This window comes from Pipistrellus kuhlii, unplaced genomic scaffold (assembly GCF_014108245.1).
Source record: "Pipistrellus kuhlii isolate mPipKuh1 unplaced genomic scaffold, mPipKuh1.p scaffold_m20_p_2, whole genome shotgun sequence".
In the NCBI taxonomy this organism is placed as follows: Eukaryota; Metazoa; Chordata; class Mammalia; order Chiroptera; family Vespertilionidae; genus Pipistrellus; species Pipistrellus kuhlii.
The window spans coordinates 187,770,558-187,796,820 of record NW_023425515.1 but is presented as its reverse complement, the minus strand read 5'-3'; the positions used below and the strand labels follow the sequence as shown (position 1 = coordinate 187,796,820).

Genomic DNA, 26,263 nt, shown 5'->3' with positions numbered 1-26,263 from the left:
ATCAAAAGAACAATCTCTTTGCCTCTGAATCAGACCCAGATCCCCTTTCCCAGCAAAGCTCCCGGGGCCTCCAGGGACCCAGGCAGCCCATCCCGGCTCCATCTCCGGCCTCAGGGCCGGGCTCAGCTTCCCTTCCCGCTGCATTATCTGCCCGCTCCGGTCTGGGGGGAGGCGTGCGGGAGGCGGGAGGGGATGCCGTGCCAACTGGGCCCTGCCTGCCGGGCCTCCTGGAGGGGCCTGCCCCCGGGGGCATTGGGGCCCACCTGCTGAAGGATCCAGACAGGTGGTGCCCACCCCAGGGCACCCTGTAAAGAAGCCCAGGCCCCCACGCACGCCCCCAGCATAGAGTGCCCCCTCTGTGCTCTCCTCACTGCCATGGGCACCTTGGTCCTCAGCCTGACCCTGAGAGACAGGCAGCCGTACCCCGGCTTTACAGACAAAGAAACTGAGGCTCAGGAAGATGGGGTGACCGCCCAGGCCACCCCGGGGTGTAAGCACCCCTCCACCTCACTGGGCAGGTAGGGCCACCGGCCCAAGGGATCTAGGGAGGGGGAGGAGGAAGGGGAGGGGAGAGACCACTCGGGGTGCACACGGGACACGGGGTGGGCAGAAGGGGGAGCCCCCGCCCCCTCCAGGCCTGGGCCCCGGGGAAGGAGGAGGGGTCCGGGAACAAAGGGAAGGGGAGAGGGCGGCGCGGGGCGAGGCCAGCCAGGTGGGGGGGCAGGTGGGGGGCTGCTTCCGCCCTGCGGGCGCCCCGGCCCCCGCCCCCAAGCCTCACCTTTTATGGTCAGGCGGCCGGGCCGGGGCGGAGGGAGCCGGGGGGCGGGGAGGGCTGAGGGCGGGAGGCCCGGCGGCGGCTCTGGCCTCGGGTCGGATCGGAGCCGGCAGGACGGACGCGGCTGCCCAGGTAAGCCGGGCGGGGCTGGGGGTCCCGCCCGCCGTCCTCCCCGCTGCGCCCCGGTGACAGCGGCAGCCCGGCCGGGGCGCACCCCGCCCCCGCCGGGACCCCGGCCCCGCTCCTGGGGGCCTGCGGGCGGGGGGGGGCTGTCCCTCCCTCCCGGCCCTCGGTCACCTCCCGGCGGGGAGGGCTGTGCCCCGCGGGAGCCGGGCCGGCGGCGGGGGCGGCGGAAGCTCCGCACAAAGGAGCGCCCGTCCCGCACATGGAGCCTTAGAGGTTAGAGCGCCGGTGCCCGCTGCCCGCCCGGCGCCCGCGGGACGGCGTCGGGGTCCGGGCTCCGGGCCGCCGGGCGGGGGGGGGGGGAGGGAGGGCGCGGGCTGCCCCTCCCGGGGCCTTGGTCCTCGCCCCCCCGCCCCAGGCAGGGAAGGGGCGATCCCGGGGCCCCCAAGGCGTGTGCATGTGGGCCTGGGTCGCCCCCCCCCCCCCCCAGCCCGGACGCGAGGGCCCGGGAAGAGCTGGGCAGCGCCTGGATCCCGGTTCTCCTTAAACTGGGAGCTCAGTCCTGGTCCCCCCACCCCCAACAGGAGCCCAGCCCCCAGGGCCCTCCCCCTCCCGGCTGAATAGCCAGCCGTCCTTCTGGCCCTCAGGACCGGGGACCCGGGTCTGGAGCGCCCTCCCTCTTACCCACTCGGCCGGCCACCCGTTAGGGCACACCTCACTCATTAGTCCCACTTTATGGGAAACCCGGGCCCAGAGAGGTTCGGTGACCTGCTCAGCGTCACCCAGCAGGAAGGAGGGGGGCCCTGGTGAGCCCAGCGCTGGGTGCGTCCTCCCCTTTCTTGGGGTGGGAGGGATGGAGGGAGGGGGACCCCTATCCAGGCTGCTGGGACCCCTGCAGGGCTGAGGGGTGCCGTGCCTCCCCACCGCCAGCTGAACCAAGCGCAGAACAAAGCTCAGAGGGGGTTCCGGAGTTTGGGGAGGGGGTTTCGCAGGAGGACACCGGAGGGGGCACTACCTGGAGGCCCTGCCCCCCCTGGCGGCCCCGCCCCGGGCTGCAGCCTCGCCCCGGCTGGGAGGCTGGCTGGCTGGATCTCAGCCTCCTTCCTTCCTCTTGACAGGAAATGACTTTCCTTCCCTTTGTTCCCACTTTCTCCGCTTACCCAACTGGATCTCTGCCCAGAGGGAGGGTGGGGTGGAGGGTCTCGGGGCAGCTGGCTGGGACGCTGCCCACAGGGAGCTTTCACACAGGTACCCCCCCTGCCCCTCCCCCGCCCCGCCAAGGGCGAGCTGGGGGCCGAGGGACTGGAGCAGAGGGAGCCTTCTTCTGGGGCCTGGCTGGCCCCGTTGCCCTGGCTTTGAAATTCCCCAGCTGGGCCCCCTCCCCTGGGGCCTGGAGTCCCTACAGAAACCGCAGAGTGTGTGTGTGTGTGTGGGGGGGGGGGTGCCCAGCTGTGAACATCTGGCCTCGGAGGACGTAAGCCTTAGATGATTTCTGAGAAACCAGCAGATCCAGCTTCCTGGGACGGAGTGGGGGTCAGAGGAGGGTGGGAAGGAGGCAGAGGGAGGCCTCAGCGGGCTCCGGGACAGCCCAGAAGGCACTGGCCTCAAGACAATTGGTCCGGGTTGGGCCATTCTGGGGTGAGAACGGGCCCGAGAGTTTGGGGGCCCCGTGAGGTCCGGGAAAGAAAAGGGCGTGTCAGGCCCAAGGACTCACGTTGGAGGGTGGGCTGTTGGAATTCTGAGTCTGCCCCTGGTGCTTGGGAAGGTCACTCACCCTCCCGGGCCTCGCCGGCCCATCTGTACAGCGGGGGGCGGACGGACAGACGGGATGGATGTGTGAGAACTGGGTGAGTTGAGGCACAGAGGGCACTGGGCACAGGGGCCGCACACAGCGGGCGCTTTATCCGCCGGCGCCCTTGTTGGGTGGAAATCTCAGATGCCCTCTGGAAGTTGTTTATAAACATAGATAGTGCGTTTGTAGAAAAGTATAAAAGCAAAGACCCTGACAGCCACTATAAGCGTATACACTCCCCAGCAGCCCATACAGAGCAAGAAGCAAAATAGAGGCACTTGAAAGAACGTTATAAGGTTTCTTCAAGTGCTGGCTTACTTTTTGGGACAGATGTGTTATTATCAGGCTGATCGATACATTTTAACTAAACACGTAAACCAGTTTAGAGGAATTTGGGAGCATACGGTGTTGTTTTCGTTACGTCAGGCGCCAGGATGGCCCACAGTGACCAGCTGGATTTATGCTGAGGGAGGCCTTTGGGTGGCCACTTGGGCTCCGAGGCCGTCATTAGGGACCCTTGATGCCCATGCCCTGCCCACCCAGCCCCACTTCCCACTTCTCTTCTCGAAGTTTGCTCTCTGGGTCCCCGTTTTCTCTCCTCCCCACGAACCTGTGGGCTGGGCTTTGAGGCCTTGTCAGGGTGACCCAGCTGGAGAGAGAGAGAGAGAGAGAGAGAGAGAGAGAGAGAGAGAGAGAGAGAAAGGGCACGTTCGCCCACGGTGCCAAGTGCAGCCCCAGAGCTGAGTGGTTGATTTGCCAGCCTAGGGCCTCAGCTCAGCCCTGGCCCCGGAGGCCACTGTCTGCAGAAACCCCCTGAGAAATGAAACGCGGGCTCCCCCGGTCGGGTGCCGCCTGCTCCCAGGTCCCAGGTTTGTGCTTTGGTGCGTATGCCGGGCGCGGACTTGGCTGATGGCACTGCGGTCACGTAGGGACGGGGCGGGACGGGCGTGGGGACGGAGCCAGCGGCCGGTGATGGGCTGTGGGCCCTGTGGGAGCAGACAGCTGCCCCGGGGAGGGGAGGTTTGAGCGGGGCCTCTAAGGAAAGCGGGAATCACCTTGTGGCGGGGACACACTGCCAGGCGAGGAAGGAGCGAGTCGAGGAAGAGGGAGTGGTCCTGGTGGTCAAAAAGAAGTTGAGGTCAGGAGGATCAGGGGCTTTGTCTCCAAGGTGGCAGGGAGCCAAGGAAGGCTTTTGGGTGGAGGAGAAACGGCCTCAGACGCTGGAGAGGTTACTCCAGGGGCACCTGCCGTGTTGGGAGTGGGGCAGGGCGCTGTGAGTCCAGCGGCAGAATCAGGCTTTGACCCAATACGGGGGCTGCAGGTGGGGAAGAGGGTGCTGGCTTGTGGGTTGGGCCGGAGAGGGCAGCGGAGCCAAGTGGCCAAGAACATGGGCTCTGGGTTCAAGTCCAGGTTCTGCCGCTGCAGTCCCTGAACAGGTGACTCTTCACCTCCTGGTGGAAGGCAGGGCTCCTCCCCCGTAAGGTGGGGCTCCAGCAGTGCCCCTCCCCCAGCAGCTGGGGGGATTGATGAGTGAATGGGCGGAAGCGCTTAAGGCACAGAGTGGGTCTCGGTCTGATGGTCCTGTCCCTGCCCTCTGGGGACCAGCCCTGACGCTCTGAGCGGGTCAGGCTGGCTCCCTCCCCAGAGGAGCTGGCCTGGGCCTTGGGGACCCCCGGGGAGGGCGGTAACCTGGGGGGTGGCCCGGGGCCGGGAGGCAGTCAGCCTGAGGAGCTGCTGTCTCATTGGAGGAAAATGAGTCATCCTGAGTGAGAAGGGCAGGGCTGCCCTTTGCCCCCCAGATGTGTGGGTTCGGGGGAGGGGCAGTGGAGACTGTTGGGTCCCACCCTGTAGCCGAGTCACCTGGTGAACGCCAGCCCTCCCCCAAGGACATCCCGGCCCCTCCTTAGCCGGCTGGGCTGCCTGGTGCTGGGGCTGCCTGGTGCGCTGGGGTGGCCGGCCATCTTGCTGGGGGAGGAAGGCCCCAGGGAGGGGTCTGTGTCCAGGTGGAGGTGCCTGTGCCCTGAGCCCACGTTCCGCTTCCCCCCAGCCCTGCCCCCGGAGCGAGGCGATGGCCTCCCAGCCTGAGAAGCGGGTCGCCTCGTCCGTCTTCATCACCCTGGCCCCCCCACGTCGCGGTGAGGCCGTGGCTGAGGACGTGAGGCGGGCAGCCTGCGAGGCCCGGCCCAGCCGCCCCTGGGAGCTGCCTGCCGCCACGAAGGCCCCCGGAGCCGGCCCGGCGGGGAGGCCTGGCCCCTGGACACCGGCCGGCAGGGCCGCCGCCTCAGTGCCAGCTGCCCCCGCTCCGCTGTCCAATGGAGGTAAGACCGGAGGCTGGGCGGGAGGGGACCCGGTCACAGGTGCACTGACGTGGGGGAGAGGGCAGGCTCTGAGATTGATCGTTCATTCATTCATTCATTCATCGAGCACCTACTATGTGCCAGGCAGACTCTGAAACCATCTGCCTGGGTTTGAATCCTGGCTCCTCCAATGCTTGGGATGTGAAGTCAGCAAGCCACTGAATCTCTCTTCCCCAGCTCCCTGCCTGTGAAACAGGGATGTGACCGCACCGCCCTCACAGGCTTGTGAGGACTAGCTGAGCTGATACATACGTTTAGCCCATCACCTGTCACAGAGTAAGTGTCAGATACTAAAAGAGCGTTAGCTGTTGTTACTATTCTGGGCCAGACACTTGGGGACATGAATAAAGAGACCGAGCTGTCAGCGGGCATGAAACTCTTTATGTCCTAGTGGGGAACACGGATCATAAAAACGCAAGTGCTATAAAGGAATAAAACGCGTGAAGAGGTGAGGAGGTGTAGTTTTTTACGGGGCGGTCAGAATGGAGTCTTCAAGGAGGTGGTATTCAGGCAGAAGGATCTGAAAGGTGAGGATGTTCTCTGGGCCTCTGCTGTTCTCCCTCTATCTCTCTCTAAATATATTTTATTGATTTTTTACAGAGAGGAAGGGAGTGAGATAGAGAGTTAGAAATATCGATGAGAGAGAAACATCCATCAGCTGCCTTCTACACACCCACTACTGGGGATGTGCCCACAACCAAGGTGCATGCCCTTGACCGGAATCGAACCTGGGACTCTTGAATTCACAGGCCGACGCTCTATCCACTGAGCCAAACCGGGTAGGGCTCTGCTGTTCTCCTGCTGCGTGATCTTAGACAAGCTGTCTCCCCGCTTGGTGTCCTTCTCTGGAAAATGAAAACGTGGTCGTGTGTGTGACGCATCCATCGCAGAGCGGGTGCTTGGTAAATGACCGTCTTTTTCCCCCGTGCCCGGTCTGAGCTGCCCTGGCAGCAGCAATGAAGGATGACAAGCCGGGGCCCAGGCAGGGGGGCGGCTCCTTCGCGGTCAGGGCACCAGTTGGAACAAGGAGGAGTCATTTCCATTTCCCAGGGGGGCAGCTGAGCCCCTCAGGATCCCCCAGTGCCTAGCCAGGCATCCTGGGCAGCCATCACCATGGAAACCACGCAGAGACCAATAGGAAGTGCCAATTACAGGATGCCAGAAAAGGGCAAGAGAAGGGGCCACACGAACACACACATGGGAGTACGTGGACATCCATGTAGCATGTGTCTTCACTGGGATGCAGCCTCCTGCACTGATCTTCCCATCCCAACCACACAGTCTTGGTCTCTTTTTTTTTTTTTTTTTTTTTTAATATATTTTATTGATTTTTGTACAGAGAGGAAGGGAGAGAGATAGAGAGTTCGAAACATCAATGAGAGAGAGTCATCGATCAGCTGCCTCTTGCACACCCCCCACTGGGGATATGCCCGCAACCAAGGTACATGCCCTTGACCGGAATCGAACCCGGAGCCCTTCAGTCCCCAAGCCGACGCTCTATCCATTGAGCCAAACAGGTCCCGGCAACAGCCTTGGTCTCCTATTAGCAGAACCAGGACCTTGGTGACCCAGATGCACGCATCAGGACATGTGATCCAATGGGGAAAATATATATATATATCCCTTATGGGTAGGAGCGGGAGCTCAAGAAATATAATTTAGCCGAAACCAGTTTGGCTCAGTGGATAGAGCATCGGTCTGTGGACTGAAAGGTCCCAGGTTCGATTCCGTCAAGGGCATGTACCTTGGTTGCGGGCACATCCCCAGTGGGGGGTGTGCAGGGGGCGACTGGTCGATGTTTCTCTCTCATCGATGTTTCTAACTATAATATCTCTCTCTCTCTAACATTCCTCTCTGTAAAAAATCAATAAAATATATATATATAAAAAAAAGAAATATAATTTATAGAGTGTTGGCCTGCAGACTGAAGGGTCCTGGGTTTGATTCCAGTCAAGGGCACGCACCTTGCTCGCAGGCTCGATCCCCAGCCCTGGTCAGGGCACGTGTGGGAAGCCACTGCTCGATGTGTCTCTCTCACATCAATGTTTCTCTCTGTCTCTCCCCCTCCCTTCCACTCTCTCTAAAAAATCGGTGGGAAGATATTCTCGGGTGAGGATTAAGAAAGACAGAAATATCCCTTAGATGCCACATTTTCCTGAACATTCCCATGGGTTATGGGGATTACAGGGAGAAGATCCCAGGAGTGTGACAACAAAACCAGGCCTTCCCCAGGAAGGGAGGAGTTGGTAGCGGGGGAGGGGGAAGGGGGGTGCTGGGTGGGGGGAGGGTGGTTCCCAGGGACTGCTCAGCCACCGTGTTTGCTGGTTGGGTGGCCTTGGAGTTCAGCCTGGCAGGTGTGAGGGAAGTTCTAAGGGAGCAGCTTGGTCATGAGTCGGGTCTGACTATGGCTGCGAGCTGCTTCCAGCCACGTCCACAGAGGCAGTCATCTGGTGTCCCCGAAGGAATCCGCCCGCATTTCTGCAGGCCTTTCATCCTGACAAGCCCCACCCTCCCTCCTTCCTCCCCTCCTCAGACTCCTATTCCTGAGTCCGTTTCCCTCTGGGCTTCTCTTAGGAAGGCTGCTGCCCCTCCTCCTGCGCTCTGTCCCCTTCCTGCCCTCCTGCGCTGGGCCTCGGGGCCTCTCCTGCATTCCTGCCCCGCCAGGACTGTCCACTTCCTGGCCTGTTGTCTGGACCCTGAGGCAGGTCCTGGGAGGGGCTTCGGCATTCCTGCTGGGTCTCCCATCCAGCTCCTGCTGCTGACTCACCTCGGGTCAGCTCACGTCAGGCCCGCTCAAGGCTCTCACACTTTAGCAACCTCAGCCTCTCCGGGGCCTGTTCCAGCAGCTGCCGGGCCCCACCCAGGTGGCTCTGACTCAGCAGGTGGGTGTCTCTGACTCAGCAGGTCTGCCGTGGGGCCCAGGAATTTACGTTTCTGACGCGTTTCCAGGTAACGCTGAGCTCCGCTCAGGGGCCGCACTTGAAGCAGGTGAGATGTGGGGGCTAGAAGAGCAGATCTGAGTGTGGCCTCTGAACCGGCAACCTGGGGAGCTCTGCAGGATGTGAATTCTGGGAGCGGACCCCTCACCTGCTGGGTCAGGAGCTCTGGAGTGACACCCAGCCCCCCGCAGTGGAACAGGCCCCCCTGAGTCTGTAGCAGGGTGCTCACAGGGCTGGAACAAGCTTCCCGTCTGTCCAGTCCCCTCAGCCCTTGGGACAAAGGAGAGGGCTTCGTTATCTACATCCAGTGGATGGAAACCTGGAGCAGGGAGGGGAGGAGAGCCAGTGAATCGGCAGAGAATGGCCCAAACCCAGGTCTTTACGGGCAGGCAGCGCTCTGGGTGCTTTCCTTCTTTTCCATGAGTGTCTCAGGCAGGGCACAGGGCCGCACGCCTCGCTGGGGCTGGCCTACCTTGTGCCTCGGGAAGTGGGTGGAGTGCCCCCGAGTCTCTTCTCCCAGGACTTTTTTTAATATATATTTTTTATTGATTTCAGAGAGGGAGAGCAAGAGAAACATCAATGATGAGAATAATTGATCAGCTGCCTCCTGCACGCCCCCTACTGGGGGGTCAAGCGCACAACATGGCCATGTGCCCTTAACTGGAATGGAACCCAGGATGCTTCAGTCTGCAGGCCGATGCTCTATCCACTGAGCCAAACCAGCTCGGGCAGTGGTCAGCAAACTGTGGCCCAGGAGCCACATGCGGCTCTCGAGCTGCGGTTTACTGCTCTGTTGACTAATGAGTTTGCCAACCATTGGACTAGACTGAATGTTACCGTGTGGTTGGAAGCTGTGAGGATTAGGCAATTGTGGCTTATTATGTGCAAAGAGGTAAAGGGTAGTATAGGACAGTGGTTGGCAAACTCATTAGTCAACAGAGCAGCAAACCGCGGCTTGCGATACACATGTGGCTCCAGAGCTGCAGTTTGCCAACCACGGATCATTAAAAAATATTTTTATTGATTTCGGAGAGGAAGGGGGAGAGAGAAACATCAATGATGAGAGAGAATCATTGATCAGCTGCTTCCTACACATCTCCATTGGGGATCAAGCCACAACCCAGGCATATGCCCTTGGCCAGAATCAAAGCCGGGACCCTTCAGTCTGCAGGCCAATGTTCTATCCACTGAGCCAAACCAGCTAGGGCCACTTTTTTTTTTTTTTTTTTTTTTTGAGAAAAGAAGAGAGACAGACAGAGAGAGAGAGAGAGAGATGGATCGGTTGCCTTTGCACCCTTTGCACCCCGACTGGGGATTGAACAGCAGCCTGGGTGTGTGCCCTGAGCCCGAATTGAACCTGCCACTTTTCGGTGTGTGAGATGGATGATGCTCTGATCGGCTGAGCCGCACTGTAAGGGCCGCGACACTTCCTAGTTCTCACTCTGTAGGGCAGTGGCAGGATCTTCGTGGGCATGTCCAGCAGCCCCACACCAAGCTTCCCTCCTGGCCCAGTCCCCTCTTCAGGGTGGCTTGGAGGGTGGGAGTTCCTGGGAGTCGACACTGCTGGATCGGGAGGGCCTGGGGCTGAGACGGGAGTTCCGTGATCTGCCAGCCCCTCCTCCCTCCCAGCCAGGAGCCCGGGAAAGGCTGTGCCATGGGCTGAGGACCACGCCCCCATGCCACTCCTGTCCCGTGTGTCCGTGTGTTTGCTGTTGGTTAGGGTGTGCGTGTGTGTTTAATGAGACTTTCAAACACGCACAGAGGTGGAGAGAGCAGTACAAGGAACCCTGTGCACTCCACGTCCTGTTTCAACAAGTGCTAAGACTTTGCCACTTTTTTTTTTTTTTAATTGATTTTTTACAGAGAGGAAGAGAGAGGGATAGAGAGTTAGAAACATCGATGAGAGGGAATCATTGATCAGCTGCCTCTTACACACCCTCCACTGGGGATGTGCCCACAACCAAGGTACATGCCCCTGACAGGAATCGAACCTGGGACCTTTCAGTCCGCAGGCCGACACTCTATCCACTGAGCCAAACCGGTTTCGGCGACTTTGCCATATCGATCCCTTTCTTTCCTTTTCTGAAGTGTTTTAGAGGAAACTCCAGTCACCAGGTCATTTCAGCCCCCACTCCAGGATGCATCTCTGAATGTGGCCTTTAAAAAAAAAAAAAAAAATCATAATCACAAACCCAAACAAAATCGGTGAGAAGGCCTCTGATTACCTAGTGCACCATCCATCATTAATTTGCCCGGATTGTCATAAAATGCCCTTTCGCTGTGGGACTGTAGTGGAATGAAGGCGTTACACGGGGTCTTTTGAGCTGTATCATGTAGTGGGATTTTTAGCTTCCCCTCGCCTGCAAAATGAGAATTAAAGGAGAGTTCATGCTTTGAACCAGGACCCAACAAGGTCTGTACAAATACTGTCCCGTAAAAATAACGTGTTCCCGGCCGGCGTGGCTCAGGGGATGAGCTTCGACCTGTGAACCTGGAGGTCACGGTTTCATTCCGTCGGGGCGCATGCCCTGGTTGTGGGTTCACTCCCCAGTGGAGGGCGCGCAGGAGGCAGCCGATCAATAATTCTCTCTCATCATTGATGTTTCCATCTCTCCCTCTTCTTTCCTCTGTGAAATCAATAAAAATATTTTTTTCTTTCTCTTTAAATTTTTTTAAATCAAAATATTTTTTAAAATATATAGACTAATATATTGTGAATTACAAATGTAAGCATCGGATGTAATTTAAATTTTTCTAGGATCCATGTTGGAAAAAAAAGTAAAAGAATTAAGTAATATTACTTTTCATAATAGATGTTATGCAACTCAATATACAAAGATTGTCATTTTAGCTTGGGATCATCGTGAAGGTGATGATGAGGTAGTTTACATTCTGTCCTGAGTCCCTCAGCCCATCGCCACCTGTGGCTGGAGGTAACCTTATAGGACAGGATAAGTGTACACACTATATGTGGTCCTTTCCTCTAAAGTCTCTTAATTCTAAAGCTCTCTTCTTTTTTCTCTGAGTCCCCCCCACCACCACCACCACTGGGGGGTCAGGAGGGAAGCTACAGTGTGGGTGTGAGCCTCGCTGCCCCAGGTGCTGCTGGTCCAGGAGCCAGTGTGAGAACCACAGCCTTCGGGGCTGGTGTTGCTTGTATCCCCACAAGGGCCTTCTCACAGCGATTTGGGCCACACTCGCACCCAGGTTGCGGGGGGAGGCTGCGTTGACAGCTGCTGTTCTCAGCCTGTGCCACGTGCCAAGCCCTTGCCTGCATCAGCTCATCGTTTTCATAACCACCTGGGCAGCTGATACCCATTTCCCAGCTGAGCAAACGGAGACCCGGAGAGACTATTATTATGTCTTCTGCCGGAGGACCCATCGCATCCAGCCAGTGGCAGAGTCAGAGATGGACCCCAGGCCACGGTGCCCTGGACCTGAGCCCTCAGCCTGCACGCCCCCAGGCCGCGTGCCCCTGGACCTGAGCCCTCAGCCTGCACGCCCCCAGGCCAGGGTGCCTGGACCTGAGCCCTCAGCCTGCACGCCCCCAGGCCGGGGTGCCTGGACCTGAGCCCTCAGCCTGCACGCCCCCAGGCCACGTGCCCCTGGACCTGAGCCCTCAGCCTGCACGCCCCCAGGCCACGTGCCCCTGGACCTGAGCCCTCAGCCTGCACGCCCCCAGGCCAGGGTGCCCTGACCTGAGCCCTCAGCCTGCACGCCCTCAGCCTGCACGCTGTAAGACTCCCCCTTCACTTGCAGGCCGCTCTCTCCCGCCTCCTCCCCGCGACGGTGAGGATGCTCTCCCGGACCTGGACCTGCTCCCGCCGCCGCCGCCCCCACCAGCATACCCGCCGCCCCCTGACGAGCAGCCGCCAGCCCCGGGGGCTGAGCTCATCTCTGACTTCGAGCAGCTACACCTGCCCCCACCACCACCCCCAGCACAGGTAGGCCAACCCCTGATCGCCAGGTAGGCCAACCCCTGATCGCCGGCGGAGCCCTCGGCCAGGGAGGGAGGGTCTGCGCTTTCTGGGCCCTTAGGGCTTTTAAGCCTGGAGATGGGTCCGTTCTGTTTGAGGCTGTAAAATTGACTGTGCACCCCTTTTCCCCTCCAGCCCCCCCTCAGCTCTGAGACGTTCCCCTGGGTCTAACCCACATCATCTCTTATGCTAGATATGAAGCCCATTTAATATATATATATATATATATGCCGAAACCGGTTTGGCTCAGTGGATAGAGTGTCGATCCTCAGACTGAAAGGTCCCAGGTTCGATTCCGGTCAAGGGCATGTACCTTGGTTGCGGGCACATTCCCAGTAGGGGGTGTGCAGGGGGCAACTGGTCGATGTTTTTCTCACAGATGTTTCTAATTCTCTATCCCTTTCCCTTCCTCTCTGTAAGAAATAAATATATATATATTAAAAAATAATTAAATATATATATATATATATATATATATATATATATATATATGAATAATTTCAGAGAGGAAGGGAGGAGTGAGGTAGAAACATCAATGAGGAGTGATAGTCATTGATTGGCTGCCTCCTGCACACCCCCACTGGGGACTGAGCCTACAACCTAGGCATACGCCCCAACTGGGAATCGAACTGGTGACCTGATTCCTGGGTGGATGCTCACCACTGAGCCACACCTGGCTGGGCTGAAGCCCACTTTCATTTTTTGTATAATTCTTTTTTTTTTTTTTTAATATATTTTATTGATTTTGTACAGAGAGGAAGGGAGAGAGATAGAGAGTTAGAAACATAGATGAGAGAGAGTCATTGATCAGCTGCCTCTTGCACACCCCCTACTGGGGATATGCCCACAACCAAGGTACATGCCCTTGACCGGAATCGAACCTGGGTCCCTTCAGTCCCCAAGCCAAAGCTCTAACCATTGAGCCAAACCGGTTTCGGCCATTTTTTGTATAATTCTTTATTGTTGAAAGTATTACATATGTGTCCCCCGCCCGTTGACCCCTCCAGCCCGCTCCCGTACCCCTGGCCTTCAGCACCTGCTGTCTGTCCGTGGGCCGGGCACATGTGCACCCAGGCCTTTGATCACCTTCCTCCCTGCCCGCCTCCCTGAGGCTCCGCACTCCGTTCCAGGTGAAACCCGTTTTCTTTTTTTCTTTTTTTTTCTTTTTTTAAATATATTTTATTGATTTTGTACAGAGAGGAAGAGAGATAGAGAGTTAGAAACATCGATGAGAGAGAGTCATCGATCAGTAGCCTCTTGCACACCCCCTACTGGGGATATGCCCGCAACCAAGGTACATGCCCTCGACCGGAATCGAACCCGGGTCCCTTCAGTCCCCAAGCCGACGCTCTATCCATTGAGCTAAACCGGTCCCGGCTGAAACCCGTTTTCAATCCTCCGCCTTTAACAGAACTGGGGGGGGGCTCCAGGCAAGGAAAACCCTGCTTCCAGGAGCTTCTTTAGGAGGAGAAGGAAGTGGCTTCACTGGTCAGGGGCCCTGGGCTCCTGCCGCCACTGCAGCCTCCTGCTGAGCGGCCTGAGCAGGGTCACAGCTCCTCTGGGCCTCGGCTTCCTCCTCTGCGCCATGGGGCTCCTGGTGCCGGGAGCCACCAGATCAGGAGCGAAACTGAGAGGGCGTGTGGGGTCCCCCCTGGGTGACTTCTCTCCGACCCCCGACCCCCTGTGTCCCCACAGACCCTGGCAGAGGGGCCTCCGTCCCAGCCCGGGCCCAGTCGACTCAGGCCCGCCCAGGAGGAGCTGCCGCCGCCCCCAGAGGAGCCGGTAGGCTTCCCGGAGAGAGAGGCGTCCACCGGTGAGGGCACAGGGCTGGGGGGCTCTGGAGGGCCCTCAGGGGCTGGCCTGGGCTTCCATGTGGGAACTAGGACAGCAGGGACCACGGGTGTCTTCCCCAGCTCACGGTTCACTGAGGGCCTTAGTTTTTTTATTGCCTGAACTGATTCTCCTTTAGCACTAAAACCTGCTTAGCATGGATCACCAGATTTGCTCCGAGAGCAGAAACACCTTGAATTTTTTTCACTCTTTAATCGTTTGCGGACGGAGCACCCTCCCCTCGGACAAAATATTGTAGAAAGCACCAAGGGGACACGATGCACTCTTCCCTCGGCCCCATCCCCGCATCGCCCTGTTTCCTTCCCGACAGCCTCTGCGGTTAACATCGTCTCCCAGCTGTCTTTTCTGTGTCTGTGAGCAAACACAGATGTGTTTCCACTCCTCTCCCCGCTCCCGCCCCCCCAGTTTTCCCACAAAGGGGAGCAAACTCCACGCTGCTCCGCACGTTCTTTCCTTCGGGCATCTTCGAGCTCGTTCCACATCAGAACATAGCGTAGCTCCTTGCTCTTTTTCTCAGCTGCATAGTATTCCTCAGTGTGGCCCTACTGTGTGCATTGGCCCAGTTGCCAATGAGCAGGCGCCGAGGTGGCTTCTTGCTGTGAAAAATTAGGCCGAGATGCATCGTCCTGCACATGGGTCATTTTGCCTGTGTGAACGTTTGTGAAATCAATTCCTGGAAGAGAAAGTTCTGTGGCCAGCGGGGGGTGCATTTGTAACTTGGATATTTTTGTCAAATTGCCCTTCATGATCGGCCTGGTCTACGCTCCGCCGGCTGGTCTGCACGACCGCGTGCTGCAGGCTCTCCGGCACCATGTGGAGCTCACTCGGTAAACAGTGTTCAGTGCTTACCGCGTACCAAAAGGCCTCCGCCACACCAACGTTCTGCACCACTTCTCCTCTTTTTTCCTTCTAATGTTCTTGGTCTCGTTTTCCACTTCCTCCGCACATCTGGAATGATCTGGGTGTGAAGTGTCCTGAGGGAGGCCTCCCCACACATTCATTTTTTTGCCGATGGTAACCCAGCTGTCCTGACACTGCATCTCTCTCCAAAGGCCCTTCATGTTGCCTTCTTTCTTTCTTTCTTTTTTTTTTTTTAATACATTTTATTGATTTTTTACAGAGAGGAAGGGAGAGAGAGAGCTAGAAACATCAATGAGAGAGAAACATCGATCAGTTGCCTCCTGCACACCCCCTACTGGGGACGTGCCCACAACCAAGGTACATGCCCTTGACTGGAATCGAACCTGGGACCTTTCAGTCCGCAGGCCGACGCTCTATCCACTGAGCCAAACTGATTTTGGCCATATTGCTTTCGGTTGATCCTCATGACCCTCCCCAGGAAACCAGGTCACACTAGGGCCCCCGGGGGCTGGAGGCAGAAACCGGGCACTCTGGGCATGTGCTGGGTGGTGACCGGGCACAGTGCCCCCAGGCTGGGCATGTCATGGCCTGTGTCTCTCCTACCCCAGACGTCTGTGCCTTTTGCCACAAGACGGTGTCACCCCGAGAGCTGGCTGTGGAAGCCATGAAGAGGCAGTACCACGCCCAGTGCTTCACGTGCCGCACCTGCCGCCGCCAACTGGCTGGGCAGAGCTTCTACCAGAAGGATGGGAGGCCCCTCTGTGAACCCTGCTACCAGGTAACAACCTCCTCCTCCCCGCCTCCCCCCGCCACACACACAGCAGCTCCCCAGGTGCCAGGCACTGAGCCGGGTGCTTGGGAGATGTTACACTGAGTGGCTAGATTACTATGATCTCTGGTTGCTCAATGTATATCCTATATAATAAAAGGCTAATATGTAAATTGTCCCCTCTACCAGGAGTTCGACCAGCAGGCAGGCTGGTCAACTGCCCATGTCCCCTTCCCCTGGCCAGGACGGCTGGACCCCACCCATGCATGAATTCATGTACCAGGCCTCTAATTAATATATATCTCCTACCTAATACAATAGCAATATGCAAATTGACCATACATCCGCTATGCCCAAATCACACCCACTAGCCAATCAGGGCAAGTATGCAAATTAGCCCACCCAAGATGGTGCTTAATTTGCCTATCAAGACAGCATAGAAAGAAGCCAGGCGCTGCAGAAGGGAGTGAAGCTGCAGAGAAGCAAGCAGGCGGGGTGGGGAGACCACAGCAGGAAGCCCTATTGCAGGAATCTTTCTGCCACAGGCTACTAGTACACACACACACACACACACACACACTCACACTCACACTGAGTGGCCAGATTATTATGCATTCAGAGATCATAATAATCTGCCACTCAGTGTATATTTCATTCACAACAACCCTGGGCGGTAGGCACTACTGACGCATTTCACAGATGAGGAAGCTGAGGCTCAGAGAGGGGGGAGGAGCTCAGCCGAGGCGTATTCCTTTCCTGTGACTCATGTCACATTGTCACGGACTTGGTGACGCCAAACAGCACACACATAACCCTGCTACCGTTCCAGAGGTCAGAAGTCCACAACCCATTTTACTGAGTCAGAACCAAAGTGTTGAGCTCTACCCCCACACCCACCCAAAACTCTAGGGGAGAATCCATTTCCTGGCCCTTTCCAGCCTCCTCTAACTCGGCATTCCTTGCATTCCTCGGTTCCTTTGTCCACTTTCAAAGTCAGCAGGGAGGCGTCTTGCCTTCAGTATCCTATTTCCTGTGTCAGATCTCCCTCGGGCTCCGCTCACAGGGACTTCATGGCTTTTGGGGTCCATCTGGATGACGCCGATGCTCTCCCTGTCTCAGGGGCCTCACCTCGGTCACATTGCTGTTCGAGGTAGTCACAGGTTCCGGGGCGAAGACCTGGCTGTCTTTGGGGTCGTCACTCACCTCTCGCACCGGGTCACACTCCCGACGCTGGTGGAGCTGGGGTTCTACCCCAGGCCCATCTGGTCCTGGGGCCCGCCTGTGGTCTTGCCGCTCTTACCTAGAGCCATGGGGTTCTGATGCAGATGTAAAGACCGGATACAGTCTGGGAGCGCTGGTTTGGGAGCCAAGGTATTGGAATTGCTGGCTCCGCGGTGGGGTGTGGGGTGCACACCACGCACAGACACCTCACCTGGATATCCGGAGGCCTTCCTTGTCCTCCTGAATTGGCAGCACCTGGTGACCTGCATATATGCATAAAAGACCCCGACAGCTGTTCCTAAAAGTGGAGCATGGGATTTGACTGAGCTTCCGGGTGGCCAAAGGGAAAAGGGAAAGTGTTTCAAGGTTCATTGTCACCCGTTTCTCTCGGCACTCCTCTCCCTGACTCTGAGGTTGAAGAGAAGTTTCTCCTGTGGGTCCTCGCGGACACTGGCCTCGGCATTTCCTAACAACAAAACCCGCAGCCCTCGCCTGGTGGCAGGATTCCTCTCTGGAAGCCAGGCGTGGTCCATTTCGGGGAGCAGTGGAGGTGTGGGGCAGTAGTGAGGTCACTCGCATGGATCTGAGCTTCCTCTCCCATACCCCCGTCCTCCTGGGACAGCCTCAGAGCGGGTGCGAAGCCCTGTGGCGTGCAGCGGGCACGCGGGTGGCATGGCTCTGAGGCACGGGCCCTCTGCCCCAGGACACCCTGGAGAAGTGCGGCAGGTGTGGCGAGGTGGTCCGCGAACACATCATCCGGGCCCTGGGCCGGGCCTTCCACCCGGCCTGCTTCACGTGCGTGGCCTGTGCCCGGTGCATCGGGGATGAGAACTTCGCGCTGGACGGCCAGAACGAGGTGTACTGCCTGGACGACTTCTATCGGTGCGTGCGAGGGGGCTCTGGGCGGGCAGGGAAGGCCGGGTGGGACTCGGGCAGAACCGCAGAGCTGAGCCTGAGTCCTGGGTTTTCCTGCAGAAACCGGGTCTGCCTGGTCCACACCCTCTATCTAGCCAGGTACCTGATAGCAGCTACCTTTTATTTTTTATATTTTATTGATTTTTTTACAGAGAGGAGGGGAGAGGGATAGAGAGCCAGAAACATCGATGAGGGAGAAACATCGATCAGCTGCCTCCTGCACACCCTCCACTGGCGATGTGCCCGCAACCAAGGTGCATGCCCCTGACTGGAATCGAACTCGGGACCCTTCAGTCCATAGGCCGACGCTCTATCCACTGAGCCAAACCGGTTTCGGCTGATTGCAGCTTCCTTTTATAAAAATATGTTTTTATTGGCTTTAGAGCGGAAGGGAGAGGGAAAGAGAGAGAAAGATCATTGATGAGAGAGCTGCCTCCTGCACACCCCCCACTGGGGAGAGAGCTCACAATCCTCTGACCGGAATCGAACCCAGGACCCTTCAGTCCGCAGGCCGATGCTCTATTCACTCAGCCACACCAGCCAGGGCAGCAGCTACCTTTTTGAGCACCTACACTGTGCCGGTTAGGCCAGGGGTCGGCAAACTGCGGCTCACGAGCCACATGCGGCTCTTTGGCCCCTTGAGTGCAGCCAAATCTTCCACAAAATACCACGTGCTGGCGCTCACATACAGTGCGATTGAGACTTCGTGGCCCATGCGCAGAAGTCAGTTTTCGGCCTGGGCGAGTCTATTTTGAAAAAGTGGCGTTAGGACACTCAAGGGGCCAAAGAGCCGCGTGTGGCTGGTGAGCCGCAGTTTGCCGACCACTGGGTTAGGCCGTTTCATCCTCAAAACTAATATAGTAGTAAATTAAGGAAGCTTAATTGAGTCAGGCCATGAAGTACACTTACATCCCTTCCTGTGGGGCAGGTACTATTAGGGTTCCTTTTTACCACATGTGGAAACTGAGGCACGCCGCAGTGCCCAAGGCCTCCCAGCGGGGGAGTATGGGAGCTGCAGCAAACTCCTGTCAACCTGAATTTGGGGCCTTGCCCTCCACCTCCAGGTCACAGCGCCTCCCTCAGAGCTGGAGCCCTAAGAAGCAGCGGCGAGCCCCAGTGGCGTGGCTCAGTGGTTGAGTGTCAATCTATAAACCAGGAGGTCAGGGTTCGATTCCCGGTCAGGGCACATGCTGGGCCTGCGGGCTCCATCCCCAGTAGGGGGCGTGCAAGAGGCAACTGATGAGTGATTCTCATCATTGATGTTTCTATCTCTCCCTATTCTCTCTGAAATCAATAATAACATTAATTTGGCTCAGTGAATGGAGCGTAGACCTGCGGACTGAAGGGTCCCAGGTTCGATTCCGGTCAAGGGCATGTACCTTGGTTGTGGGCCCATTCCCCAGTAGAGGGTGTGCAGGAGGCAGTTGAATCGATGTTTCTGACTCTATCACTCTCCTCTCTGTAAAAAAGTCAATAAAATATATTAAATAAGTAAATAAACAAATAGAAGAAAGAAAGGAGAGAAGAAAAAGTAGCGTCCTATAATACAAGACAGATGAAATGGGCCCCCGCCCGTCCCTACCCACACCCCCACCTCCCGTGAGTAGTCTGCTTTCTCCAACGCTGACTGACGTTCGCAGTCACTTCCTTGCCTCGGCTAATTACACCCCTGGGAAGCCGGTCTAATTACGGCTCTCCTCCCGCTCCCGCCGGGAGAAATAGGCATTGTGGTTGCACTCCAGGTGCAGTCACATAGCAGCAGCAGGTCTGAAATAGCACCGGGAGCCGAGTGAGAGCCAGCCCCGTCCTGGCGGCTAATTTCTGTGGTTGGCGCAAGCTCCTCCCAGCGTGGGCTGCTCTCCCTCCAGGAAATTCGCCCCTGTGTGCAGCATCTGTGAGAATCCCATCATCCCCCGGGACGGGAAGGACGCCTTCAAGATCGAGTGCATGGGAAGGAACTTCCATGAGAACTGCTACAGGTGCGAGGTGAGCAGAGCAGTGACTGAATGATGCTGCGGGTTCCGGTCGCCACCGCCTGGGCCCTGGGCTGGGACAGGCCAGGGTCCGGCTCGGCAATGGCCCCCTGCCCAATAGCAGAAATAAGGATGGAAATAAGCGCTAGGTGGTTTGGCTCAGTGAGTAGAGTGTTGGCCTGCGGACTGAAGGGTCCCCGGTTTGATTCCAGCCTGGATTGTGGGCTCAGTCCCCAGTAGGGGGTGTGGAGAAGGAAGCTGACCAATGAATGATTCTCTCTCATCATCTCTTCCTTCCTCTCTGAAATCAATCAATATATATTTTTTTTCTTTCTTTTTTTAAGGAATGGAAGTAGTTACAAATAGGGTCTATTAATCAAAACTCTTTGGATTAATGCTAGAAACTAAACCTGCTTTCCACAAGAAAGGGAACTATGGGCCCACCTGTGGTGGCTCAGTGGTTGAGTTTTGACCCATGAACCAAGAGGTCACAGGTTCAATTCCTGGTCAGGGCACTTGCCCGGGTTCCAGGCTTGATCCCCAAAAGGGGGCCCGTAAGAGGCTGCCAACTAATGTTTCTCTCTCACAAATGTTTCTGTCTCTCTATCTCCCATCCCCTCTCTCTAAAGTCAATAAAAACCCAACCAGTGTTGCTCAGTGGTTGAGCTTTGACCCATGAACTAAGGTCACTAGTTTGGTTCCTGGGTTGCGGGCTGGATCCCCACTAGGGGTTGTGCAGGAGGCAGCCAATCAATGATTCTCTCTCATCATTGATGTTTCTATCTATCTCTTCCTCTCCCTTCCTCTCTGAAATCAATAAAAATGTATTAAAAAATTAAACACACATAAATAAATAAATTAGAGTAGGGACTATAAAGGCAGCGACGGAGTCTAACCAGGGTGGTGGCAGCAGAGGTGCCGCATACGGCGGGTCTTGCGGGATAAGCGTCTGTCAGATATTCAGAGAAAAGGACGCCCAGAAAGAGGCCAGGCCTGTGGACACCCACTTTGGCATGAACAGGCCCGAAGGATCCAGCAAGTGGAAGTTCCGGGCTGCGTCCGGCGTGCTGCGTGTGGGAGGTGTGGTCAGGGAGCAGGACAGGACCCGCACTCCAGGCTGAGGAGTCTGGGTCTCGGGCTGCAGGCAGGGAGGGGGCTGAGGCGGAAGGCTGGCTAGAAGCTGGTGCAGGCGTCCCAGTGAGACGTGCCCCCACTCAGAAACGCTGAAGCTCTGCCGTTCCCATCGTGACGTCTTCATGTTTGAACGCGGGTGTAAATTTTCATCCCCCTCCCCCGGGCCCTGCAGATTAGTCCGTCCTGTTGGGAGTCTCTAGGAGTCCTCCCTACCTCCCACGGTCACCTCCACGTCTGTCGTCTCTGGGGAATGGCGAAAACGGTAGCAGCTTCTATGGGTGTCACCTGAGTGGGAGCTCCCGGGCACACCTCTTCTCAGCCAGCGAGAAATTCCGATTCACGCAGATAGTGGGACCGAGAGGCTGTGTGCACGGAGTGTGTGCACCAAGGGGGCTTGGTCCGAAGTTGACAGGTTGCTTCATCATCGTGTTGTCTCTGCTGCTCAGAGTCCAAAGTCCCACTGATAACGCATCTTGAAGGAAGGATGAGGAAAGTCGAGGGCTGTTATCACCCCCACAGCCCTCCTAAGGTCCAGGGCGGATTCACATTTCCCAGCGCCTGGTTAGTGAGCACATAGTCCCTCCCTGCATGGCCTTGGTCAGCGTGGCCAAGGCTGCAGGGCGTTCCGGCTGCTGCAGAACATCAGTGTGGACTCCAGCAGTTGCGTTTCCGATGGGAAGGCTCAGACCACGGCGACCTGGAGCTGACCGGGGTGCGATTTCTCTGTTCCCATTCCTTTATTTTTTATTTTATTTTTTTTAAATATATTTTTATTGATTTTGTACAGAGAGGAAGGGAGAGAGACAGAGTTAGAAACATCGATGAGAGAGAGTCATCGATCAGCTGCCTCTTGCACACCCCCTATTGGGGATATGCCCGCAACCACGGTACATGCCCTTGACCGGAATCGAACCTGGGACCTTTTAGTCCACAGGCCGACGCTCTATCCACTGAGCCAAACCGGTTTCGGCTGGCTCATATTTTTTAATTCATAAAGTGTTTTTGTGGACATCGCCTTATTTAATCAACTATGATGATCCTGCGAGATGGGAGTTGTTGTCTCTATTTAGGAGGCTGAGAAAAGTTCCAATCCAGCCCGCTGTCTGCCGCCCCACAGCTCCTTCCCGGGCCGGGTGACTCGGTCCCAGAGGAGATGTTTCCTCACTGGATTCTAATTTAGAAGAGGTCACATGTGCCCCTTTGGCACTGATGCTCTCAGAATGCCACGCCAGCGGCAGGCGGGAATAGCCAGGCTCCCGGCATTGAATAGTCCTTGGGAGACGCCAGGTGCAGTGGCAGAAAAGAGACGCACGAGGGCGCCCTCTGCTGGCCTTGCTGGGTCCGAATGGCACCCTGTGCCCAAAGTTGTCTCTGTGGAGACCGACTGATAACGCAGCTTCCAGAGGAAGCCAGCCATGCCCTGACCGAGGCCGCGGGCATTCCTCGTCCCCATTATTGCCCCCAGCATGTGCCCTGGTGCAGCTCGGATGAGGTCGGGGCTTACGAGAGGGGTGGACTGAGCAGGCTGGGCTCCAAACGCCCATCTTCCTGGTCTGGCATCCTTTGGTGATTTAAAAAATTGGGATTTTATTTATTTTTTAAATTATATTTTACTGATTTTTTACGGAGAGGAAGGGAGAGGGATATAGAGCTAGAAACATCGATGAGAGAGAATCATCAACCTGCTGCCTCCTGCACACCCCCTACTGGGGATGTGCCCACAACCAACGTACATGCCCTTGACCGGAATCGAACCCAGGACCTTTCAGTCTGCAGGCCGACGCTCTATCCACTGAGCCAAAGCAGTTTCGGCAAAAATTGGGATTTTAACGTGTGTGCCAGTGCTGAAGCTGTGCAGGAAGTGGAATGGTGAAAAGCCCTCTGGACCCTGAGTCTGGGGCCTGAGGCAAGCCCCACCCTCCCTGTGCCTCAGTTTCCCCACCTGTGAGGTGAAGGCCGGGACTGGGTGTACTCACTCACTCAGCAGCTGTTTATGGTGAGCGCTCGGTGCGCCAGGCTCTGGTCTGGGCGGGATCCAGCAGGAAGTAGGATCACTACCTCGCAGAGGTTACATCCTAAAGGGCTGCTGGGTAGTGCCTAAGCCCCTTCCAGCTCTTTTCGTAACCCCTCACGGGACGTCTCCCTGTGTCCTCAGCTGTCGCCTCCACTGATGCTGCTCCCATCCCTCACAGCCCCTTGTCCTCCCTGACGGAGACCCAGCCCAGGCGTGCTGGGGGACAGGAAGGGGGAGGCTGTCACTCAGTGCATCTCCCGGGCAGGGGCGGGGTGAGCCCTCTCTGGGGAGGCCCCGCCGCCTCCGGCCTGGGCCCACCCGCCGGTCTCTCGTCCCCACAGGACTGCAGGATCCTCCTGTCCGTGGAGCCCACGGACCAAGGCTGCTACCCGCTGAACAACCGTCTCTTCTGCAAGCCGTGCCACGTGAAGCGGAGCGCTGCGGGGTGCTGCTGAGAGCACCCACTGTTAGCCCGGGTCGGGGTCCCTTCCCCGACTCAGTTTCCCTTCCTGGCCTGCTCTTGCACAGTTTCCTCCCGAGCCCCTACAGGGACCGGCCCGTCGCGTCTGGGACGCAGGGCTGAGCCGCCTGCCCCGGCCCCGCCTCCTCCTGGCTCGGCGGGGGGCGGCTGCACAGGGTGGCCCTCGGACTGTCACTCTTCCTTCCATCCTCTGGGCGCAGGGCGAATACACCATGAGCATCGCCCCGGGTACTCACGTCCGAGGCTCTGGTCGCTCTTGTGTGCCGGCCTTGGCCTCCCCGTTTCCAGGAGTGAGTTGGGGCCAGTTTCAGGCGGCACCCTGGGTCCCTCAGCAATGACGCTTTAGATGTCCCTGAAGGGGGCAGGTGCAGAAAAGAGACGCACGAGGGCGCCCTCTGCTGGCGGTGTGAGTAAAACTCTTAAGGTTCCTTAAAAAGCGCTTTTTAAAAAATTTAAATGATGGGAAACATTCTTTGGATTTTTTTGGGGGGGGGGGAGGTGTTATATCTTAATAGGAAATGTCTCCCATTTGTTCATAAATGTACGAGGATGGGACCCGGCGGTGCATGGCTGTGGACTCCCCCCCACACACCCGGGGGACATGGGGCCCAGGCCCAGCCGTGAACTAGAACAGGAGCAGGAGGAGAGGGTGACATGTGCTGACACCCAAGGACGTTGGCCACACCCCACCCTGCTGCCTGGGGCTCCTGTGGGTGAGGCAGCTGACGCTCTGAGTGTCCCTCCTGCAGCCTTGACTGGGGCTGCGCACCCCACACACCCACGCTCCTCAGGACAGTGCCGGGCGGGGGTGCCCCTGCAGCCCCTTGGTTATCTCCCCAAGTCCCACTGGGACCCTGCCTCCAGGCCGCCCTGTGACCGCTGCCTCTTCGAGGCCACACCCAGAAGATCCTGCTTCCCTTTTAGGGACAATCACTTCTGTTGCTTTGTAACGCGGAGGCGTTTTGTAGGACGTGAGCAGGTTAAGATGTGCTTTGCTCCGTGGGGTCTGGATGCACCACAGGCTCCTGTGAGGCCACCCCGGCTCCTAGCACTTGTCTGTGAGCCTCGTGGGGGCTTCAGAGCTGAGCCAGCTTCCTGCATGCAGCCTGGAGGAGGGGCTCCCAGACTCCAGGGCTGCACACACCCCCTCCTCCTCACGGTCATGATCAAAGACCTCGCATCCTCTCCTGTCCTTAATATTCTCTTCAAATCAACATACTTTTTTATTTTTTACTCCCAGCTTTAGTCTTGTGCTAAACAATATATCCACGCAGTCACCTGCTGATGTGCTAGTTTCTGTGTTTTTCCTATTCTACATGGAAATAAATGCATAACTGTTAGAAGTCCGTCCGTGTTCCGTCTAAGGTCTCCCTCAGCTGGACACAAACCGTTGGAAGTAGCCCTGGGACAGTGCTCACTGGGGGACAGTGCTCACTGGGCGCCTGCGCACGGGGGCGCGCGGGTAAGTGGGTCCTTCCCCGCAGAGTGGGGCTCGGCTCAGCAGGTCGGGGGCTCACGCCCGGCAAGGGAGACTTGCACCAGGCAACTCCCAGCGTGTTGCTCCCAGACACGGGCTGCCAGGTTGGGGGGGGGGGGGGGCCCTGGCTGCAGGGTGTCCAGGGTGGAGCCTTATGCTGTGGGGGGCCACCTAGGGCCACCCAGTCTTTTACAGAGTCCACACCCACCCTCAGGATGTGCTCACTGCACACTCGGACCCTGACACGGGGGTTTGCTTGGTGCATGCAGCTCCCGAGAGGGGTGCATGGCAGGAAAGAGCACTGAACTTGGAGCAGGCAGGTCGGATCTCACACCTGGCGCTGACACTCAGTAATGTGGACTAGTCCTGAGTCCCCTGAGCCTTCACTTTATCATCTGTAAGATGGGAACAACTTTAATAATAATATCTATCCTATGCCCTAACCCGTTTGGGTCAGTGGATAGAGCATCGGCCTGCAGACTCAAGAGTCCCGGGTTCGATTCCGATCAAGGACATGTACCTTGGTTGTGGGCACGTCCCCAGTAGGAAGTGTGCAGGAGGCAGCTGATCGATGTTTCTCTCTCATCGATATTTTTTTTTTAACATTTTATTGATTTTTTACAGAGAGAAAGAGAGAGGGATAGAGAGTTAGAAACATCAATGAGAGAGAATCATGGATCAGCTGCCTCTTGCACACCCCCTACTGGGGATGTGCCTGCAACCGAGTTACATGCCCTTGACCGGAACGAACCCGGGACTTTTCAGTCCGCAGGCTGATGCTCTATCCTAGGGGTGTCGAACTCAATCAGAGAAGGGGCCAAAATCTAAAATCCAGCCTAAATCGTGGGCCGAATGGTTTACTGAACAGTCATAAACTGTCATTGTGATGGAAACGCAGCGGAGTGCAGTGATGACAGCGCGGTGCGGGCCACATTGTAAGGCCTGGCGGGATGGATTTGGCCCGCGGGCCTTGTGTTTGACACATGTGCTCTATCCACTGAGCCAAACCGGTTTCGGCTCTCACAAATGTTTCTGACTATCTCTCTTCCTCTCTGTAAAAAAATTGATAAAATATATTTTAAAAAGAATAATAACATAAGGTTGCTGTGGTGGACAGAATGTTGGGCTGGTGGGTTGCTGACTAGGGAGCAGGTGACTGCTTCCTCTGGGGCACTGGCCAGCAGACCTTGGTCATCACGCCTCGTATCTGCCTTCCTGGTGGTCCTAAGGAAGCCCATCCATCAGAGACATGCCCCAGGCGACAACGGGGGGTTTGCTGTGCTTGCTGCTGCACGGCCTGGTGAGGAGGGACTTGGGACGTGGGCAGGTGTGAGGAATTGGGAGAGGAGTTAAGGGAGTGGGGGTTTGCTCCGAGCGTGTGTCCGGAAGCAGGGAAAATGCTAGGATCGAGAAGCTTTTTTACATTGAGGGTGTGGCCCTACAGCTGTGCCTGGTTGGGGGGCAGCAGTGCCTGGAGGATGGGGTGCTGGTCATCTTTGCAGTTGGCCCAGAGGCGGCCACGGTGAGCTGTGAGGTTGGAGCTCACCCAGGCCCAACGCTGAGGGCCAGGCCGGCTCCCTGCTGTCAGGGGCCACTGCCTGGCT

At 57.2% G+C, this 26,263-nt stretch overlaps 1 protein-coding gene across 1 annotated transcript; it reads left to right on the top strand.

The window, feature by feature from the left end:
- The first annotated feature begins 800 nt into the window (after window positions 1-800).
- FBLIM1 (filamin binding LIM protein 1) lies at window positions 801-24,528 on the top strand. The gene is made up of 8 exons (XM_036445972.2): window positions 801-907; window positions 4,738-5,008; window positions 11,746-11,930; window positions 13,659-13,776; window positions 15,284-15,453; window positions 17,369-17,547; window positions 19,449-19,566; window positions 23,043-24,528. The coding sequence occupies exons 2-8, from the start codon at window positions 4,759-4,761 to the stop codon at window positions 23,154-23,156; spliced, it is 1,134 nt and encodes a 377-aa protein (XP_036301865.1). The 5' UTR covers window positions 801-907; window positions 4,738-4,758; the 3' UTR covers window positions 23,157-24,528.
- The last annotated feature ends 1,735 nt before the right edge of the window (window positions 24,529-26,263 follow it).